Below are 19,536 nucleotides of genomic sequence, written 5' to 3' on the forward strand. Positions count from 1 at the left end.
CTGAGTTTTCCTGGAATAACTTAGCCTGGCCCGGACTGTCGTATCCCATCAAGAACTTAAACACTGTGGAAAAATCCCTGAGAAGTTGGATTTTATGGAAAGGAAATGACCCTTGGCACAGAAGGAGGGAAGAAGGGAGGGAGGGATGAGGGAAAGAAGAGAGAGAAGCTAATTGCAAGATTGTCTGAAGGAAATAAGAGTCAAGCTGGAGAGAGCTGACAACCCTCACGGGGCAGAACACCCCAAGATGACGCCTCCAGGGACACTTCGGGGCATTTTCACGGCAAGGCCAGGCTGTGCGGCCTGCCTGGCTTCCCTTCCTCCAGGGCTTTAGCTCCTGCCTGGAGGCCAGGCTGCCCCTCTCCCAGGCCCTCCTCTCTGTTTCCAGCAGCGGCAGGGTGTCCTTCAGAGCTTCTTCCTTTCAAAGTGAGGCACGATTCCGCTGTCCTCGGGCCTGGGGCTGCCCGCCCCCTCCGTCTCTTTCAGGCCCTCCTCAGCCAGCTGGGACAAGTACTTCTGTGGTGGGGAGACAGGGACAGAGAAGGTCAGTGGTGACCTGGTGGCAGAGAGAAGAGAAAGGGGTGTGTGCCTTTGCCCCCCACCACTGTGGTTTTTTAGATTTTTTATTCTTATTATGGTAATACTGGTTTACAATACAGTAGATGATTCAGAGAAACGTGACATTCCACCAGGCCTACCGCCAAGGCCCCCACAGTACTCCACCACCGGCCACTGTGCCTCCTCCCCACTTGGCTATCCCCCCAATCCCACCAACCTACCCAATGAATGGGACTCCCTCGCCCCTCTCCCCAGTTCCCGGGGGCTACTGGACCCTGTAGCCAATGCCCGTCCTGCTGGTGTGTCAGTGAGGCACGTCTCTTGTGGAAAATGTACAGACATTAACGGTAACAAGCCCTGCTCCACGTGCTGGTCTGCCTTCCTTACATAAACACGTTTAATCTTCATGGCAACTCAACTTGTTTTCCAGAAAGGGCCCCAGAATCCAGGCAGCCATGTGTAAAAGGCAGTGGGGGGAAGAGCTATCCAGGCTGCAAGGGCAGCACAAGAGAAGCCCCATCTGATGGCATTTGTGAAAGATCAAGCTGCGGCCTGACATGTGAGACATATCACACCCTGCTTCCTGCCAGGCAGGCTGGTGGCGTCATGTCCTGGGAGTCCTAAAGTTGGGGGTCGCCTCCCCCATCCTGAAGTCCCACTTCCCTGACTGGGTCCTGCCTGGGATTTTGGTCACTCCTGGGATTCTGATTCAGTGTATTGAGACAGAAGCAGGTGCCCCACTGGGGGTCCCCTGATTGCGGGGCTGCAGGGAGCAACCGGCACTGGATTAGGAGTCAGCAGGGTTGGGTCCAGTAGTGGTCACGTGCATGGGCTCTGCTGTCAGAGGACCTGGGCTTAAATGCAAGATCTCAGCAGGCAAGTTACCCCAAATCTCTGGCGTCTGTAAAATGAGGATAATAATGGTATCTACGGACACCAGCTGCTGTGAAGTCCAAGAGAGGAACAAAGTGTTTAGCAGAGCCTGGCACAGAGAAGCCTCTGTGATGGCGCCCCTTCCCGCGGGTGAGAAACCCACTCATGTTCTCCAGCCTCACACTCCCAACCAGGATGACTCAGGGTCAGACTAGAGGAGGGGTGCAGGCTGACCAGGGCTACCTGTGGCCCCCAGTAGAGACCGTGGTTGGTGCTGGGAGGTGCGTGAGCCTGACCAGGAGATTGGTTGTGGACAGCAGCCCAGCCTCTCCTCTCTCAGCTCAGGGAAGGGAAATGTGTGCTGGGAAGGCAAAGGGTGAGCAGCTGTGTAGGGGCATGTTGCTCTCCAGATGGGGAGCCAGGGGCACACCCTGTTTAGCACTGACCCTTCCAGTTCCAGATCCTTCTGGTGGGTTCTCAGAGCCATGACCAGCAGCAGGGCACAGCGGGGGTGTCACAGAGAGAATGAAGGCTCCTTTCACCTGTTTCCTGCTTCCAAGAGCAGTCCCTGATCCCTTCAAGGCCTCCCAGTGGGTGCTAAGTTTACAAGTTGCCAGACTTAGGTGTCAGCCAGCACCTGCTGCTTGGGTCTGGATTCTTCACTTTTCACACATGTAACTTGGGGTGGGGTGGGTGGGGCGGGATGGGCCTCCAACAGAAACCCTATCTGGACAGTCTGTGTGGAGGCTCCCAGCTCTCTGACAGGTGCACCAGGGAAACCTGAACTGTGCTGGCGGGTCCGGGGCTTAGGTAACGTCTGGCCCTGACATGCCTGGGGACCACAGAGTGGCTCTATTCTGCTGTGGAAGGGAGTCTGCCTGGGGGTCTGCCCAGAAGTGCCACCCTTGGCCTGGAAAAAGACAGAAAAAAAAAAAAAAACCAGAGGCCCTGATGAGTGTACACTCTTCCTGACTTGCTGGGTGACCTTGAGTTGTGTGGTCTCCTTGGAGGCTATACAATCCAGCAGAGAATGTCGGAGGAGATAAAAGGTTCAGAACTTGCTGGAAAGATTTTTTTAAATGCAGGCCCAGCCCTGGAGAAATGAATAAGCAGGTGTGGAGTGGGTCCAGGAAGCTGCATTTTTAAAGATGCCAATTGCTATCCCAAGATTTGGGAAAAATCAGGGCCAGATGATCTTCAAGATCCTCTCCAGCTCTGTCATTTTGCAGCTTTCACCTTGTTGGGATGGGGGTGATGCACCAGGAGTAGACAGCTGCCCTCAGCTGGCTCTGTGAACCCAGTCTGAACCTTTGGTCTGGCCAAATCAGGGCTTCAGTGTCCTCCCCAGGACAGGACATGACCTGCGCCCTGGGTCCCATGGGTTCCAGTCACAGAGCAGCTGCTCTCTGGAGAGAAGTCAAGCCACGTAAATGACTACTCGAGCTTGGACACAGCCAATGACAGTCCCTGGCAGAGGGTGACCCAGGCCATGACATTACGGGCCTCAGCTGGCAAGAGCAGCTTAGTAGAGTAAAAAGAATCAAGTGATTAAGAATCAGGCGATCTGTCCCAGGGCTGGTAACTGACCATCTCCAGGGCTGTGGACAAATGATAATCTTTCTTCAACCTCGGTTCCCTCCTTTATAAACAAGAGAATTGGCCCATATCAGGTTTACTTAATTAGGGGTGCACATTTGAATCATTTGCAGAACTTTCTCATGTAACAAATTCCTGGGTCTCCCCAAGTTCTTATGACTACATATGCTTTCAAAACACTGTCAGGTGATTCTGGCTCACAGCCCTGGGTCAGAAGCGCTCGTTGACAATTTGAGTGATAGTAACGTCTGTTGGGGGGTGAGGGGACAATGCCACTGGGAGAGGCTTCTTGAGCTGAGGCCTCACATGTCAAGCAACTAGTGTGATTCCTTGTAATTAAAACCATGAGATACTTACTCCTGGGTGTCTGATGGATCGCGCTTTCTGTTCCAGCCTAGACCAGAAGTTCATGATGAAAGCTAATGTCATATGTCAGGTGTAGATCATAGACATATCACAGATGTTAGTGCATTTTTTTTCTACACACCTCTGAATTTGAAATGTGTTTTACAACTGATAGTCTCACTGTTAGATGTGTAACATTTTTTTTTCTTGTTATCAAGAAATAGTGGCGTCTCACATGGCCGGCACCTTAGCTTGGGTGAAACAGGACATACAGGGCATTTCTTCTAGAGCACCACTTAATCTACTATAAAGCTCCATTGTTTTACTGAAGGCTTGTTTCCTTTACTAGAATGGAAGCTCCATGCAGAGGGTAGGGATTCTGATCAGCCTTTTTTGTTCTCTACCAATGTGTCCCCAGAGCCTAGAACAATGTCTGGAACACAACGATAAAGAGCTGTGATAAACAGTTGTGGTTTGGGTGGACTTTTAAATAGAACAAGATAGTGGCTTTTATTCCAGCAAACAGGCACCTGCACCAGGAAGAGAACTACAGAGAAACGTCTGTGTGCACCAGGAACACCCAGGCCTGGCGCAAAGGGAGAGCCCCAACCGTGGGCTGAGGGAACACTTAACAAGTTACTCAGATGGTACAAATGTGGAAAATCCCAACCCAAACAGAAGGTGCAAGTACTGAAATGGAGTACTCAACCATGTGCTCAACCATGCGGAGCAGCCTGGGGACCATGCCTCAGGGAAGAGCAGGCCCAGAAGGTGCAGGAGACAGTAATTCCCAGAAACAGGAGGCAGAGGCCCCGCGCACTAGCGGGCAGGGGACGTTACCTGCAGGTTCCTGTAGTGGACGGCGCTGCGGCAGTGGCTTATCTTCGCCATCTCCTCACTCGTGTAGAACAGCCCGCACAGCTTGCAGTAGAAGCCCGTCCTGGGCACCACGAACTCCACCCCTGAGAAGGATGGGGATGGAGAGGTGGGCCATTAGGAAGGCAGGGGAGACCCTGGCAGTGCTGACAGCTCTCTGGTGGAAAGAGGAGCAAAGGGCACCAGACCTCCCTGCTGCTGACTTTGGCCGGTTAACCAGCTTCTCCAAGCCTCAGTTTCCTCATTTGCGAAACAGGCCGGGGGAGAACAGCACCTAGTCCATTCACAGGCGGTAGCGGACGTGAGGGGTGGCGTGCCCAGGAAGCGAGGCCCAGGCTGTCATGTTAGCAGCCTGCATCTGGGCAATCCATGCTAGATACATGCATAGCCTTTTGGGGGTCAGTCTGGATCACCCCCTAGGCACAGTGCTTTCTGGCCCATTTCTCAGGTAATAGTACATCACAAACACATCCCATCTCTCTTCAGTCTTTATGTCGGAGCCATCAGCTCATAGTACCTGTGATTTGCTGAATATAAGTCCCATCACGCTGAGAGGTCTTTCAGTTCTGAGGGGAGGAAGCAGGGACCCACCAGTCAGAGAGGCCCACCAGTCTCGGCCAGGGAAGTCATCTTTGAAGGGATGGGGGCTCTGCTGCCTCCACCAAGATGACTCAGGGGTCACCGTTCTGCCCACAAACACAAGGTCAGCAGAGAGAAAGGGCCGGGTTTGAGAGGGCACTGACCAGGCACCAAGAGCCTGAATAACCAGGGGAGGCAGCTGACCCCTTCCTGGGCCTCACGTCTCACATCTGGAAGGGTGAGGACACATGTCCTGCTTACAGGCACTGACTGGGAAGCGCCAGCGAAGAGAGGGGGATGAGGGCTGTGAGCAGCAGGGCCCTGCGGAACGAAAGAGAGGACAGCACCGACCTGGCCTTTGGGCCAGGCACTGACACAATACCCTGTGCCCGGCAGTACTGCCTGCCTGGGGTGGAGATGGTCCGGCAGGAGCAGCTGCTTTGGGCAGGAGAGAGGGGCCTGGGAGCAGAGCACCAGGGAAAAGCAGCCTCTTTGGGTGAGAGAGGAGACGAGGCACCCACCAGGGGCAGGCCGGAGCAGGCTCCAGAGCACTGCATGTGACAAGCCCAGGACTTCCTTCACTTTTCTTCCCGCCTCCCGTGACACTGAGCTGAGTGCACTGGAGATCCTGTCCCAGTGAAGCAGCCTAGACTTGCGACCTCAACTTTTGTTTTCATTGCAAAAAAGCCACTTATCAGGGTGGAGGAACAGGCCCAGGGGAGGTGGGAGCTTGGAGGCCTGCCCTGACTGATTGCTCCCCTGTGGTTTGGGGCCTGGCAGAATCAGCCCCTTATTTTTCTAACTGCCACGTTGCAACAAGCTATCCAGTCCTCAGCAGACAACAGCGGTCCCCAGGAGGCCTCACTCAGGGAGATTGAGGCCCCCCCTCCTCCCCCTGCCCCCCCCCCCCCCCCGCCTTGTTGCAAAGGGGGGCCAGCTCTGCCTGTGGTCAGCCACCCCCCCCACACACAGGCTCTGACTCTTGGCTGTGGGCTGGCAGATAAACATTAAGCAAGACCAGCCTCTGTCCTCTGTTTCTGCAAAACAGTTCTCCCCTGGCTGCACCCTACAGGGAGCAGAGACCCACACTGGGACAGGAGAAGCACCATCCGGAGGCCCCAGGGAGTAGATGCAGGCAGGGATCAGAGCCACAGCCTCTGTGGGGTCCCAGGCCCTGCAGGATCACCACCTGGGTGGTGCCAGAAGAAGCCCTGGGGTTCTCACTGCAGACCCCCTCGGGCCTCCAGGATCCTCAGGTTTCTCAAGAGGCATTTAGCTCCTGTCCTGGGCCCCCAGAAGGGGTGCAACTGCCTCAAAAACTTCCAGAGAGCAGACAGCCAGGGACCCTTTCAGCACAAACAAGACAACTACCATCTGTGGGATTCTTGGTGCGAGTTCATTCAAACCAAGCCCAAAATAAATTTAAAAAAAGAGAGACTTGGAAACTGTGGTTTAGTAGGAAGAAATAGAAAAGGAATTTGAAGTCACATCAACCTAATTCTTTTATTGACACTGTGTGGCTTCAGGGACATTACTTAACCTCTCTCTGAGATGAGCTTCCTCATCTGTAAAATAAGAATAACATGCCACAGACGGTGTTATGAGAAGCACCTATCATTTTGCCTGGTGTCAAAAACATTAGTTTCCAGACATTTTTAACATTCCACCACAGAGGCCACTTGCCAGCACGCTGACATTTTCCATCCTCCACCCATCCACGAGGGCCGCCGAGGGAACCCCTACTCCACTCTGTGGTGGAGTGACTGCTGGTCAATACTAGGCCATCAACGCTGGAAAAGCAAAAGCCTAGGTGGGCAGAGAGGCCCCCCAACACTGCCCGGAGTAACGAGGAGCTGCCGAGGGCATGACTTTGCCAATACTGCCTCAGAAAGCCTCTGGAATGTGAGGGCCAAGTGGAGCAGCAGCATCAAGAAAAAACTCCCACAGCCTGGATGAGTTCTGGAACCATTCAGTCCTCCCATTTTTCAGCTTCTGTTAAGTACAATAATTAAAACTGCATTTGCCATCTAATAATAGCTCCTGGCTTGGGTATAACTCCGTCATCCAAGCAAAGCCTGCGATGGGTGGAGGGGAGCTTGCCTTTTGCAGGCAATGCCCTCGGTTCTGGTTAAGAGCAGGCCGCAGCAGGCTTGAGCTCTAGGGGTCACTGGAGAGAGCCTGGAACACAGGAATTGTTCACTTCCCCTCCACGCCCACCCAGACCCTGAACAGTGGGATTTTGTCTCCCTTTCTTCCTGGAGGTGTGCCCCACCCTTGCCACCCCTTACTCTGCATCCCTACGCTCCACAGAGACCACCTGAAAGCAGTCCCCCACATGCCTGCAATGGCTGTAGTCATGAACAATCATGAAAGAGAAAGGGTTATGCAGTCCCAGGGAAAGGAAGCACAGCAGGTGTCTAGTAGGTCTCCTACGAGGTGTACTATTTAATATACAAATAGTAACAGCAACAACCCTCCCTTACAAGTATCCATTCATTTCATCCTCAAGATAGCCCTGCATGACAGCTTCTATTACTATCCTATTACAGATGCAGAGAGCCAAGCAGAGAGGTTATATTAGCTGCTTTTCATCCCCAGCCAGGTGGCATTTGAACCCAGGGAGTCAGATTCCCTAGCCTGTGCTCTTTACCACTGCACAAAAATTGCCTTTTCTATACTGTGCTGCCCAAACTGGAGGGTCAGGAGTACAGAGCAGCTCAGCTGAGAAAGGCTGAGTTCCTAGCTGGATTTGCCATGCCATATTGAGTCAGTCTCCGGGCTTCAGTGCCCTGACCTCTCAAATGTGGAAAATAACACCATCACCCTCTCTGGGAGATTAATGAGGTAATGAGTCTCAAAGACTGTACCAAGTACGAAAGTATAACCCGTATTAGCCCCAATCTGGAAACAACCCAAATGCCCATCAACAGATGAATGAATAAGCAAAATGTGGCCCATCCATATGCACAAGCCATACTCCTCAGGAATAAAAGGAAGCCAGCTAGCAATGTACTCCACAACCTCAAAATAATCATGCTGAGGGCAGAAGTTAGACAAAAACAGAACATACTATAGGATTCCCTTTATATATAATTGTTGATTGTATAATAGTGGAAAAAAATCACATCGGTGGTGACCTGGGCATTGAGATGTGGGGAGAGAGCTTATAAAGGAGCACGAGGAAATCTGGGGGATGAAGAGCTAGTTCACTATCTTATCGTGGTCATGGTCTCGCAGGTGTATACATATATCAAAACGGATCGAATCCTACACTTAAATATGTATATTTACATCAATAATTAACATCAATTATACCTTAATTGAGCTATTAAAAAAAAGAATGGGGTACCATTTTCCTCCTAACAGATGGGTAAGGATTAAAAACTGATAACATCCAACGCTGGCAAGGAGAATGAGAACACTCAGTCAAGGCTGCAGTGGAAACTGCTATAATCTTTTTGGAGACCAATTTAGTAGTAATTATGAAAAGTTGAAATGCAAACACGTAGAGCCCCTCCAGCTCCCTGCAAGGACGCTCTCTCCGGCAGAAACACTGGCACACACACAAAGGCAACAGCACATCTGGGGGGGTGCAGCAGAGCCCAGAGGCAGTGCAGCTCTGGGAGTCGGGAGCCCTGAGGTCTGCATCCTGACTCAGGTCTTTGCTGAGCCTTAGTTTTGTAATCCTGCAGATTTCCTATCTGCAAACGGGAATAAAAGATGACCTAGTTCATAGGCGCTTTGAGAGAGTTAAATGAGAAGATGTATGCAAAGCCCTAGGGAGAGCGCCTGCATGGCAAATGATAAAAGTAACATCTTAGCTATGATAGTATTTTAATATTGGGGGAAAATTGTAGAGGTGAGTTATGGAATATCTTTTAAGAAGGAATATTTGCAGTGGTTAAAAAGAACACATTCTCTCGTGTGACATGAAAACGTCTCCAAAAAAATTTAAAAAGCAGACTGCAAATGTGATGTGAATACTGTCATCCTATTTTGAGGGGGGAGAAAAAGTATCTGTGGGTATGACAGTGGTTTCTCTTCAGTTAGGGTGAGACTGGAGGGAAGAGATACAACATTTAATACTTATTTCCTATGGTTCTTATTTTAAAATTTTGTTGCAGTAATCTTTTGCACTTTTTCTAATGAAAACAGTCATAAAAAAGGGCACAAATTACAAAGTAGCAGAATTTTTCTTGATTTTTGCTTTTATGTGTCGATTTGAATCCAAATCCTTGGCTGCACAGACCTATATCTTGTACTGGGCCATGCTATCCCGCTGCTCAGTGAATGAGGGCATGAAGAATGCACAAAGGAACCAGGGGCTGGCACCCTTCTCCTGAAAGCCAGTCTTGGTGACGATCCCAGGATGGAAATACCCAGGGTCTTCATGTAGTCACTATTGTTCAGCCTCAGGTGAGTATTTCTATTTTTAGTTTTTGTTCTGGGGCATGTTTGACACTATGCATTTTTTCTCTCATGCTCTCTAAATCTGATTCCATGAAAATGGCACCTTTGGAGGATCGAAACAGTAAGAAAAAATGTTTAAAGGAAGAAAAAAAGAACCCCGATGGGAAGGGTGAGGCCTCCATACCCTGGACTAGCCCCTCCCGAAGGAGGCAGCATGGGGTCACTGTCATCACACAGCCGGAGCTGCTCCTGTTTCCTGTGACACCTGCCCCAGCTCCCTCAGCAGCTGCTGTTCCTCCTGGGTTCTCACTGCCTTCCAACCCTCCTGAGTCATTGTGAAGACCTGATGGTTGGCCGCCTGGTTAGCAGTGGTGTCAGAAGCTCCCAGGGAACTTCACTCCCTACCCTGACACTCAAGTTAACCCTCCTCCTGGAAAATGTGTGATAGGTGACTCTATTATTAACTTCTCTCACTGTCCCCTGCTCCCAACACTGCCAGCACCAAGAAACCCCAGTATTTGCTCTACTTCCTTATTCCAGGTGAGGAAAATAAGGCTCAGGAACCCCCAACCTGTCACTCCCTGCATATTTCCTGTCTTACCCATCCCCCCTGCCAGTGCTTGGGTGTGTGTGTGTGGGTGCCCTCCCCCTGCTCCCCTGCACCGGGCTCTGATCTCCACTCTGCTGGGCTGCCTTCCCCAGGAAGGTGAGCCTTGCTCTGGGGACCTCCAAGAAAAGCATATTTTTATTTATCTTTTAAACTGTCTTGCTAACAAAGGTTATTAGAGACTGGGAAAAACAACACAAAGCCCCACTCCTGGGGACCGACCTGTCTGAGGACTTGCAGGCACGCAGGCAGTGAAAAGAAGCAGATACTCGGCCTCTCTCTGTTGAGTGTTCTGCTGGCAACTAGACAGGGCCTGCCCCAAACACTGTCTATTCCTCATCACTGCCTCAGAGGGGCTAGTCCCTTGAAGAGGGAAGGCGTAGCATTGTTTGGGAAGGGCTGGGGCGAAGAGAGGAAGGAAAAGGCACAAGACTCTGGGCAGTGCCCTGCAAGCTCGGGGTGGGGGGGGGGGGCGACGACAACACGACACAGCTGAAGTCGCCAGACCAGTTACAGGAGCACCTCGTGATCCAGGTGACTGCATCCCATCACCAACAATGAAATGGCAAAGGCCCTCCCCAGTTCTTAGATGTTGTTGGGGAACTGCCATCTGGTGGAGCTGGATTCTCAGAAAGGACGGTGTTTGTCACCTACCTAGAGGAATGCTAAGTTCACTGAACACATCCTCTGGCTCCCAGGAAGGCAAAGAAAGGGGCTGTTTCAACTCCACTTCAGTGTAGTCTGGTGACCTCACGTCCAGAGATTTCATTTCCACGTACCTGGAGTTCTCTGCAAAACATGAGCCCAGGCAAAGAACCAATGAAACACAAAAGCTGCCTCAGACTCTGCTGCTCTGCTCCTTGCGCCATGGGATGGGTATTATGCCTGCGACGGCTTCATAACGTGAGGCTGGGGCCGTGAGTGCTAATTAGAACCAAAGTGCTATCATTAAGAGCTTTTCCCACTGCCAAAAGACTGCCACACACAATAAAACCTGGCCAATCTTTGCCTTGGGTGGGGGTAGGGAGGGGAGGTTGCTGAAGCCTTGGGCTGGATGATCTGCCCAGCCTCCCCCACCCCTGACTCAGTATCACCCCATCTCTGCAGGCAGAATTATGGAAGGGCGAAAATTGTGCTGACATCCACAGGAGCACTGAGGTTGGCCGAGAGGCAATGCCATCCTCACCCCACGCTTGTGGAGCAGTGTTATTAAATGTGAACTCCAAACACTGGGGAAGCTAACAAGCCACGAGCGCCCGTGCATGTTGAGACCTCTACTGCCCAATGGCAAGGACTCAATCAGAGCCTGGGGAAAATTCTGCTCCGCCTCTAGTCTTGCCTTTACGAGATGAGGCCCGGGCCTCAGCGTTTCTCTAGCAACAAAAAGGCAGAAGGCAGCTCATGGCAGAGTTTCCATGGAGACTCAGATCCATGCAGGTGGAAAACAGCTCCGGTCAGCTTGGTGTGGAGGACAGCCCCGGCTCCAGCTCACCCACCAGCTGCACTAGCCCCCGAGAACTGGGTTGAACGGTTTATTTCTAAGCTTTTCGCCTGTAGGTTTTGCCCCTCGACTCTGGTCCCCCCATTTCAGCCCCCGATATGCCACCGGCTCTGTGAAGTGACTCCCTTGCCATGGTTTTTACTACGAGCATATCAAATGTCCAGGGCCACGCCTCTCCCCCTCTCCCTCCTAGCCCTTGATGGCTCTGAGTTTCCACTTGGCAGAGAGGACAGGGCTTAGCCTATTTTAAACTCTCTTTCATGATGTCATAGTGCCGGGCACAGCCACATCACCTCCAACGAGAGGCAGAGGAGATCCCGGGACAAGTCTTGTTTCACCATCAGGCCCTGAAGAAAAACAGGTCTGCAGTAGTAAGAAGTAGGAAGGGGTCAAGCCACGCCCCGCAGTGAGCCCCTCATTCCTCCCTAGGCCCAGTCCCTTCTCCACCGGTTACATTCCCTCCATCACTCTGGCCTCGAGAAGAGGACGGCCTGGGCGGTCCTCAGCCGTGCAGAAGCCAGAGGCTGCTTGCTGACCCCCAGGAGCCCAAGCTCCTCTGGCTAATAATACAGACTTTTGCCAGTTTTAGTGGTCAGGGTCCATCTGGGCTCCCGGAAATTCAGAGCAGTCTGTTCTATCTTAGTTTGCTTTTCAGAAAATGCAGGGCCTCCTATCTGATTTCCTCTACACCATTTGTCTGAAAGCTCTAACAGTTTAACCAGACTCTCAGCAGCTTGCTTTCTGCACCAGCTCTAACGCGAGTTGAAACCTTCCTCCGTCCATTCCAGCCTGCCCATGCCCACACACTTCTCCAGGTGAGCAGAGGTCCGGGCAACCCAAAAGCACATGAGAAAAGGGGAGGTAGTTACCCGGGGTCAACACTCCTTGGCAAGCCTGGCTTTGGAGTTCAGTTCCAGTGGGGGGGCTGGGCCTGTCTTCCAGGGGGCTGCCTTCGCGAGCCCCATCTTCCGGAGTCCCCCTGGCCTTGTGGTCATCGAGAGATGGGCTGGGCTGCTGGGCCCTCTCCTCAGCTGCCTTGGGGGAAGACATTTGCTGGACTGTAGGGGCCAGGCAAACGTCTGAGCTCTCCGCTGCCTTTGCCTGCTTCTCGTAGCAATCCGAACCCTCCTGTGAGAGGCCCGTCTCACATTCAGCTGGCTTCCGCTCAGCATCCAGATTTAGGCCGGGCATTTCCACGTCCATGCCACTGGGACAGCTCGTGGAAGCAGAAGGCAGTTCTCTGGGTGACTTGGGGATGATTTCTGCAGCCCCATTACCAATGGTGTTGACTCCCTCCTTGGTGAAATCCTTGGCTAAGTCCAGATCTAAGGTGGCTGTCACAAAGGGGCACATTTCTGGGCAGAGCTTGTCCTTCTGGTCAATGGGCACAATTTCTTCCAGCTCTGGAATATCCGGCTCCATGATAAAATCTTCTTCCTCCCCAACCTCATCCACGGTGACCAGCTCCTCCATGTTTGTGGGGTACCAGCTCTCCCCCTCCGCCTCACTTCCGCTCTCCCAGTCTTGCTCCTGAACAAAATTGCAGAACACATGTTAGAGGGTGGCTAAGGATCAGGTCATGGTATTTAACCAGAGGACACAAATTTAACCAAAGGACCTGTGAAGCCAGAATGATCTGGAACACTCTTACTTGTACCTGGAAGCTGGGTAACAAGGAGCTGAAAACCTATCAAGTCCCACATCACTGGATCATCCCTAGGCCCAGGCTCCAAACAGTGCAGTATTTGGAGTGAGTCCTTAATGATTTATTCACTATCTTTAAAGTTGCACAGAGAGTGTCAACCTCTAGCATGCAGTAGGTGCTCAATAAAGGCACCACGTCCATTGCCATGGCTCATACTTGGCACCCCCGACACTTTTCCTGGCACCCCGGCAGCCCACCGACCCAGCGGCCAGACTGAGAGATCAGCTTCCCTGCCAGAGACACCATCCAGAAAGACAGAAAGCTGGCCACAGTCCAAGTGCCTTTCAGTTTGCTGTGGCAGCCCCTGTACTGTAACTGGGCTTTTCATTTTAATTAAGTAAAATAATCTTTACAAGCACAGTGGATGTCTTGTTAATCCAGGGTCTGGGCCAGCTGAGGTCAGGGCTCTAGCGCCAGTGCCCGAAGCCCCCCACCCCCACCTTCTCCAGCCCCTCCCCCGGACCTGCCTATTTTGGGAGCCTGGCTCTGAAGCCTGAGTCTTTTTTTGGGCACATGTTTTCTCTTATGAGCGTAGCCAAGTCACTGGAGAGTGAGGTAAAGCCCAGGCATGTAGTTAAGATCTCAATAAAGACTGTCCTGCATCTCGGGCAAAGTCCTTCCTCCCAGGACCTGGGGCCCAGTGGGGGGGCGTGTGGAGGAGGCGCATCGACACAAACTTTACCTTCTTTGTCCTTGTGGTTTCTGTGTCAGAGAACTCTGTTTCTTTCTCCTGCCTGCTCGCTGGTGGGGGGCTTTCTTCCTTTTCCTCCTGTCCCTCTTTTCCAGCCTTACCAAAGAAAAGAGAACAAACGAATCAACAGTGAGCAGGGGCTGAGGAAAGAGGGGGCGCCGAGAGGAAAACACTGGCATTGCCAGGGCTACCAGTTGCCAGGTGTGTTTCTTCACATACATCATCTTCCTCACAAAAACCCTCACGCTGTTGGCATCTGCATTTTACAGATGAGAAAATGGGCTCAGAGAGGTTCAGCAACTTGCCCAAGATCACACAAATGGCCACAGAAATGTCTTCACAGCTGGCCTGATGACTTAGGGGAACAGAAATCCCTGGCAAACAGAGTGTTTTCTTGTAGCTGTGAAACCTGTATGGAGAGTGAAAGGGAGTGGATGGAACCATAGGTGAACTAACTGCTCCAGGGCTTTTCATGGCCATATGTCCCCAACACATCCATCTTGGACATAAAAAAAATTACATCCAGGTCACTTTTTGGAAGGGAGTAGATTGTGATCCAATCAATGATCCTCTCATCTCTTTTTTGCCTTCTCTCTCTTTTTTGCCTCCTTTCTTCGATTCCCTCTCCCAAAATAAGTCCCTGATGTCAGTGCTTGTGCCTGGGAAATTGACAGCAGGAGTTTGGTTTAAGAGTCAGGGTCTCTGACCACCAAACTAGCATCCACACGCCTGCTTTTCTACATGCTGTGAGCTAACGACACTGCTCACATTTTTTGAATAGTCATTTTTTAATGATTATATAAGGAGCCACATAACATCTTCAACTTTGCCCACATAGCATAAAATATTTACTATCTGATGCTTTGTAAGAAGAGTTTGCCTACCCTGCTTTTAAAGTTTTGGGGAAATATCCTCCCATGACATAAACTTAGGCCACCAAATCAATGACTATTCCTGGCCTTCCTCAAGGACAAGTTGCATTTTCTCAACACTCTTGGCTATGGCTGAGACAAAGTAAACAACTCCAGTTCTGACTTCTCACAAGACACACACCTCTTGAGCTAAAGGAGCCAGCTGGGGCAGCAGCTCAGAGACAACAGTTTAACCAGTTATTACCAGACTGGAAATGACAGTTCAGATCACCAAGTCCCTACTCTTTCCAGTGTTTGGGGAAGAAGATGCCACAAAAGACTTTTCTCAAGTCTTTTGTGCTAACCTAAGTTCAAAACCTTTTCAGCTGCCTTTTTGACCACCAGAACCTGTAGCTTCTATCAATAGCGGATCCCCCATGTAGCCCCTACTTCCCCCCGTAGTTACAGAGATCAGGTCCACCGGGTATAAAACTGCAGGCACCACGGATATGATAGTCTATGTGAGTGCCCACTCAGAATTGCTCAGTGCACAACCCAGCTGACTGTATCCAGTGGTCCTGGAAGCCGTGCTTCCCAAACTGTGTTTCGTGTGGCTTTGCTGCTGTAAGATGCAACTCACATAAAGGATGCCACTTTTCTTTATTTCTGTCTCTCAGGATAAATCATCCATTGCCCTTCCTTGTCAAAATAACCTGTACACCTCCCAAGCAAATCCAACAGTCATACTCCTAGGTTAACATGGTAAAGAGATCCTCTCCAGTTTAAGCTGGGAGAGGCAGGGAAGGCCTAGCCCAGCCTAAGGCCTCTACAGGCAAACCCCTGCTCTTCTTTTTTTGCAAGCACAGGGCAGTGCATCTCAGCAGATTGCTTTGCCCCAGGAGCGCTTTCAGTTAAGAACAGGAGCTTAAGGGGAACAGACAGTTGCAACCAATATGCATCCACTGCCCACATCAGCTAATGGACCAAAATTTTAGGGCCAAGTGTTAGAGTAGTTTCATCTCCTGACCATCCAACTAGTCTCCTACTTCTGCTCTGTAACTCATCCCAAATCTATTCTCCCCAAAGCAATCAAGATTGATCATTCCCAAATGCAAAAGCTTATCATAACCTCCTACATCTTCTTACTCAAATATTTTATTTGCCTCTCTTTACAATTAAGACAAGACAAAAATCTGTAATCTGAGCACAAAACCCTGCTGACAAATGAGTCTCACATCTCACCATTTTAACCCTGGTTCTCTTTGCTCCAGCAACACTGGCATCCAGCCACAGGGCCTTTGCACACATTATTCCCCCTGTCTGCTCTCCTTCCTTTTCTTGCAGTAAATACCCGCCACTCCTTCAAATCTCAATAGTCACATCCTAACCCAGGGATGCCTCTGATTCATTACAGGCTTTGACAGCACCATATACCTCCATCTCCTTAGTAATTAACACTCATTCATTTGTTCATTTGAGGAATTACTTGATCAGTATGACTTTCTACTAAACCATGAGTTCTATGAGATACGGGATCATTTCAGCTTTCACTCACTCTATAGCCCCAGTGCTAGGTGCTCCATGGATTCTGGTGAATAGAGAATGGAGATTACTAGAAGGGGTATATAGTGAAAAATGAGTTTTCACCTGCCTGCAGGAATGCTGGGGTCTCTGTCTGGGGTCTGAATTGAGTATAAATGGTTTTTCTTTCTCCCTCCTATGGATTATTTATACTGGAGGCTGCATCTGGCCCAAAGACATGTTTTGGTCCGTACACTTTCTAACACAGGGGAAATTTCAAGTAGAGATCTGGACTTATCTCTTACACTAAGCAACGTGAGGTCTGAGGGCACAGGGCCTGCATTCCTGCACGGCAGTCACAGAGTGGAGCTGAGCAGCGGTGGGCTGTCCCCAACACACAGCCCCCACCCCACCCCACTCCTGCCATCATGGTCCCATCTCTCCACTGGTTCTTCGCTCACACCACCTGGTCTATGTCACCTGCCTGGTTCCCCTTCTCTGGATGTGTAACTCCTGTCGCCCCTTCTGGGAAGGTGGAGGGGGGCCTCTTGATTTTCTCCTTGATTTTCTCCTTCCTCCAGGGTCTGTGCTCAGGGTTAGGTGTTCTCATGGCCTCAGCCACCCTCAAGTCCTGAGCAGCACACATTGACTTCTCCAGCACAGGCGCTTTTTTCTAAAGATGCCTTTCTCCAAAGACACAAGTTCGTGAAATACCTGCACGAGCCTTGCAATCACACACACCCATTTCAAGGCAGAGAAGAACAGGGCCTGACCCCCTGCCCCTCTGTGCCTTTTCTTGAGACACTGACCCATGACACACAGCACCTTGCAGGCCTCCGCACTTAGACTCTCTTCTTATAAACCTCACTGGTTCACAGGTACTCAGGATCCAGCACAAGCCCTCAGCAAGGTACAGCAGGGCCTTCCCACCCTACCCTGCCTCACCCCACCCCACTTCCCTAATCTTATGTCCTGGCCTTCCCCCTCCTGTGCCTGTCAGGAAGAGTGTAGCTGACTTTGAGAAGGGCATGCAGGATCTAAAAAACTGGGTTCTTTAAGGGGGCCCCCATTCTCCACCCTCACCCCACTCTTTAAAGGTAGGCAGTATTGGCAAGAAGGAAGCTAAGTTAGAATACAAACTTGGTACCCAGACTCCTCTTGGTGACCCACTGTGTGAACCGAAGTTAAGCAGTCAGTTGTAACCCCATCAGACGCTTGGATGAAAGGTGCCAGCCAACTGCCAGGCACTTTTATTACAGTGGAAGTAACCACAGTGGACAGTGTCTAGAGAAACGCACCAAGGTTGGGCACCCAATATAATTTAGTGGGTGGTGGCTGTTTCTCCTTTATGGCCTCTCATGAAAGCTTTGGGATTGGTGGGCACTTCTGGCAAGAAAGGGCAGAGTGGACCAAAGGTGTCATCTCCCTGGCAGAGTCTGTGGGTGCAAACACCTAAAGGCCACTTCACCCTGGACAGACAGGACCAGGGGAGGCCTTGGCATTGGTCCCTCCCCTGCATCCAGTGAAGACAGCAGATCACCCCTGCATAAGTCCAGCCCTGCCACTCCCATCTGTGTGTGCTTGGGCAACTCACTCAAGTGCTGCACCTCTGTTTCTTCATCTACAGTAATAACAACACTACTAGCATCATGACCCGACAGGGCTGTGGTGAGGATTAAATGACTTGACTGAGACAAAGTGGAGCTCAGCATGAACGTTCAAGAAGAGTTTCATTCATGCTCAAAATTCATCAGCACTGTGCTAAAGTTACTTTCCTCCTGACCTCATTCTCAGCCGCTCTGCTTTCCTTCCTGTCATCAGCTCCTTCTTGGTCTCTGTCAGGTCTCTTGGTTCGGGTTTTCTCGCTCTGCTTCGACTTGGTGCTCTCCAGGGCCCTGGTGACCTTGGGCTCCAGGCCGTCCTCCCTGCCCACGCCGTCGGGGTAGAGGTGTCTGCTGTCCCGCAGCCTGGCCTCGTCCTTCCTCCTGGACCTCGCAGGGGCCTCCTGCTGCTTCAGATGCTTGTCCGATTTGCCTTTGGGCTCCTTGCGGTAGTAGCCATCTTCCCGGCTCTTGTAGCCGGCTGCGGGGTGCAGCGGGCTGGGGGACCCGGGCCTTGTGTGCTTCTCTCGGTGGCCGCGCCCGCCTTCCAGCCGCTGCTGGTCTAAGTCGCCCTTGTCCAGCGGCCTGGGGTAGTGCTTGCGATCGTGCGCCCAGGAGTCTGTCCGGTCCCGCTTGTCCTCCCCGTTCTCCCTCCAGGGGCCCGGGTCGCGCTCCTCCTCCCTCCGGGCGTAGGGAGAGTGCTCCCACGAGTCCCGGCTGTTGCCCCAGTCGGCCCGGCAGGGGCCAGGCGGGCTGTGGGAAGAGCTGCAGGAGGTGAAGCTGGGCGTGTGGGACCGCGGGGACAGCGACCTGCTCACCGGGCTGCGTGACCGCGGCCTTTCTGGGCCATACCTGTGCGGGAGCAGAGGAGCGGGTCTTAGAATCTGCACCCCTCCCTGAACCCCACAACCGGACAGACCCTGCAACACACAGATGTGCTGTGCAGGCAACCCCGCCCTACCGCGCCCGCTCCACCACAGCCCCACAGATTAGGGACCCCAGAGGCTGCCTCCCTTGCTCCCCTCGCCACCCCCCACCCAGGCTGCTGGGGGAGAGATTCTCCCTAAGCACAGCCCTGGCTGCTTTCTAGCCCCCTGGTCATTCTGCTCCCAGATGGGGGAATAATTGGACTGTTGGACTCAGTCCCATCGTCCCTCCTCTTGGAAGAGAGCCCACTCCAGCCAGAGGCCTCTCCTCCTGCGTGGGAATGGAGGGGGGTTGACCTGGCCCAGCCTGGCGGGCAACACCCACCCCCTCCCCAGCACTCTGCTGTCTCTTGGCTGCAGGACTTGGAGCCGCTCCTCTACCTGGCCACTGTAGGAATAAAGGTGAACTCGTGGTCTCCATTATTTTGGCTTATTTCTCACCTCAATTTGTTCTGCTCCGGGGTGTGGAAGGAGGAGGGGGATGGGTGGGCTCAGAGAGTCTGAAACAAAGAACTAGGAGGGCATTTTAGAGCTGGGGGAGACCTCACAGCTCTGATCTGCTCATTTTTCAGAAGAAGAATCTGAAACCCAGAAAAGGACCCTTGACCTGCTTAAGGTTCCAAGCGGGACTTCTGAGACCCCCAACCCCCTGCACCCACACACTCTGCCACAGGACTCCAGGGCCATGGCATGGCTTATACATGGCTTTGAAAACACCAAACAACTGCAATTAAAACAAAGATCCCCAACCCAAATGTGTACACACACACACACACGCATACACACACACACAAATACACTCCCAAAGCAGGTAAGTGGAGTCATATACCGGTATTCTAAAAGGGTGAGCAATCTTTCAGCTGATCCCCAGACACGGCTCTCACTGGCCAGGGGAC

General features: G+C 51.8%; 1 protein-coding gene across 1 annotated transcript in view; it reads right to left on the reverse strand.

Annotated features, from left to right (window-relative positions):
- Positions 1–405: 405 nt before the first annotated feature.
- RBM20 (RNA binding motif protein 20) overlaps positions 406–19,536 on the reverse strand; it is a gene marked incomplete at both ends in the record, with an annotated part of 164,683 nt that continues 145,552 nt past the window's right edge. The window contains 6 exons of the mRNA XM_084246049.1: positions 406–516; positions 4,213–4,334; positions 10,499–10,633; positions 12,215–12,875; positions 13,733–13,837; positions 17,897–18,566. Coding sequence (XP_084102175.1) covers positions 406–516; positions 4,213–4,334; positions 10,499–10,633; positions 12,215–12,875; positions 13,733–13,837; positions 17,897–18,566 — 1,804 coding nt within the window. The remainder of the gene's footprint in view (positions 517–4,212; positions 4,335–10,498; positions 10,634–12,214; positions 12,876–13,732; positions 13,838–17,896; positions 18,567–19,536) is intronic.

This window comes from Talpa europaea, assembly GCF_964194135.1.
Source record: "Talpa europaea genome assembly, chromosome: 10".
Taxonomy (NCBI): Eukaryota; Metazoa; Chordata; class Mammalia; order Eulipotyphla; family Talpidae; genus Talpa; species Talpa europaea.